This window comes from Chiloscyllium plagiosum, unplaced genomic scaffold (assembly GCF_004010195.1).
Source record: "Chiloscyllium plagiosum isolate BGI_BamShark_2017 unplaced genomic scaffold, ASM401019v2 scaf_50713, whole genome shotgun sequence".
Lineage (NCBI taxonomy): Eukaryota > Metazoa > Chordata > Chondrichthyes > Orectolobiformes > Hemiscylliidae > Chiloscyllium > Chiloscyllium plagiosum.
The window spans coordinates 1-1,450 of record NW_025189637.1 but is presented as its reverse complement, the minus strand read 5'-3'; the positions used below and the strand labels follow the sequence as shown (position 1 = coordinate 1,450).

Here is a 1,450-nt window from a genome sequence, read left to right as displayed (position 1 = left end):
CAAGAGAGGGAAGGGGTAGAAAGGGAGAGGGTAAAGAACGAGGGTATTGAGAGAGAGGGGGTAGAGAGGGAGGGAGTAAGGAGGAAGTGGGTAGAGAGGGAGGGGAGGAAAGAGTCACCGAGGGAGAGAGTGACAGAGGAATGGATTCCCCAAGCGACAGAGCCCCCAAACCAACCCTGATGAGAGAGAATTGCAGGCTGCCCTGGCGGGTGTACCTGTGGTGGGAGTCTCAGTCTTGGTGAAGACCTCTGTCCAGGCATGGTCAAGGAACAGGCTGCTGTACTTGCTGTCCACAGATGCCATGTACCGTGCGACAGGGTGGGACCCTGGGGGAGAAGGGACAGAGGACAGATGTCAGAGAGAGAGAGAGAGAGACACCCCCCAGAGACAGAGAGATCCTCAATAAGGGCACCCCCAAAACACAGTGAGAGACCCCCAAAAGAGACACCCTCCAGAGAGAGAGAACCCACACAGAGACCTTCTCAGAGAGAGTTAGAGGCCCCCTCATAGCGACTTCCCCAGAGAGAGAGAGAGAGAGACCACCCCCATAGAGAGACACTCCCAGAGAGAGAGACCACCCCCATAGAGAGACACTCCCAGAGAGAGAGAGAGAGACCACCCCCAGAGAGAGACACTCCCAGAGAGAGAGAGAGAGACCACCCCCAGAGAGAGACACTCCCAGAGAGAGAGACAGAGAGAGAGAGAGACACCCTCCCAAATACACAGAGCCACCTGCTGACAGAGATCCCCCCCACATATCATCTCAGTCATGTGCTTTCCCTCCCCCTCCCACTGACCTCCCCCAGCCTGCCAGGGAAGAGGCCAAAATGGGTGGGATGGTAACAGAGGCTCTCTCACCCAGGGGCACAATGAGGATCCGGAGGTAGTTGAGCCAATCTGACGTCTTATTGGCAAGCTGTTCCACGAAGAATCTGAGGATGGCACTGACATAGCTCTGTCCCCCAACGGCCACCACCTTCACTGGCCGAGGCATCTGGGCATTACAGTTACAGCTGGGCAGGGTACAAAAGGGGGATGCAGTTGACAATGGGATAAGAGCTTGAAACTCCAAACCCCAGAACTGACCCTCTGAACCTGGCCTTCCCTGACCACCAAACCACCAAGGTATGATCACAGTGTAGAGAATGTTCACCGTCTACAGCATGGACACAGGGAAGCGTATGGGCACCGTGTACTGCGAGGACATTGTGTAGCATATGGTCACCACATAGAATATGGTCATCACGTAGAGAATGGTCACCATTTAGGTAATGGTCACCGTGTAGGGAATGGTCACCGTGTAGGGAATGGTCACTGTGTAGGGTATGGTCACTGTGTAGAGAATGGTCACTGTGTAGGGTATGGTCACTGTGTAGGGTATGGTCACTGTGTAGGGTATGGTCACTGTGTAGGGAACGGTCACCGTGTAGGGTATGGTCACTGTGTAGGG

General features: G+C 54.7%; 1 protein-coding gene across 1 annotated transcript in view; it reads right to left on the bottom strand.

Moving 5' to 3' along the window:
* The window catches only part of LOC122545638 (phosphofurin acidic cluster sorting protein 1-like), a gene marked incomplete at its 3' end in the record, with an annotated part of 2,381 nt that extends 1,365 nt beyond the window's left edge, over positions 1-1,016 (bottom strand). Inside the window, exons 1-2 of the mRNA XM_043684591.1 lie at positions 859-1,016; positions 216-326 (exon numbers count right to left, since the gene is read on the bottom strand). Of these exons, the coding sequence (XP_043540526.1) occupies positions 216-326; positions 859-994 (247 nt within the window). The remainder of the gene's footprint in view (positions 1-215; positions 327-858) is intronic.
* Between the last annotated feature and the right edge of the window lie 434 nt (positions 1,017-1,450).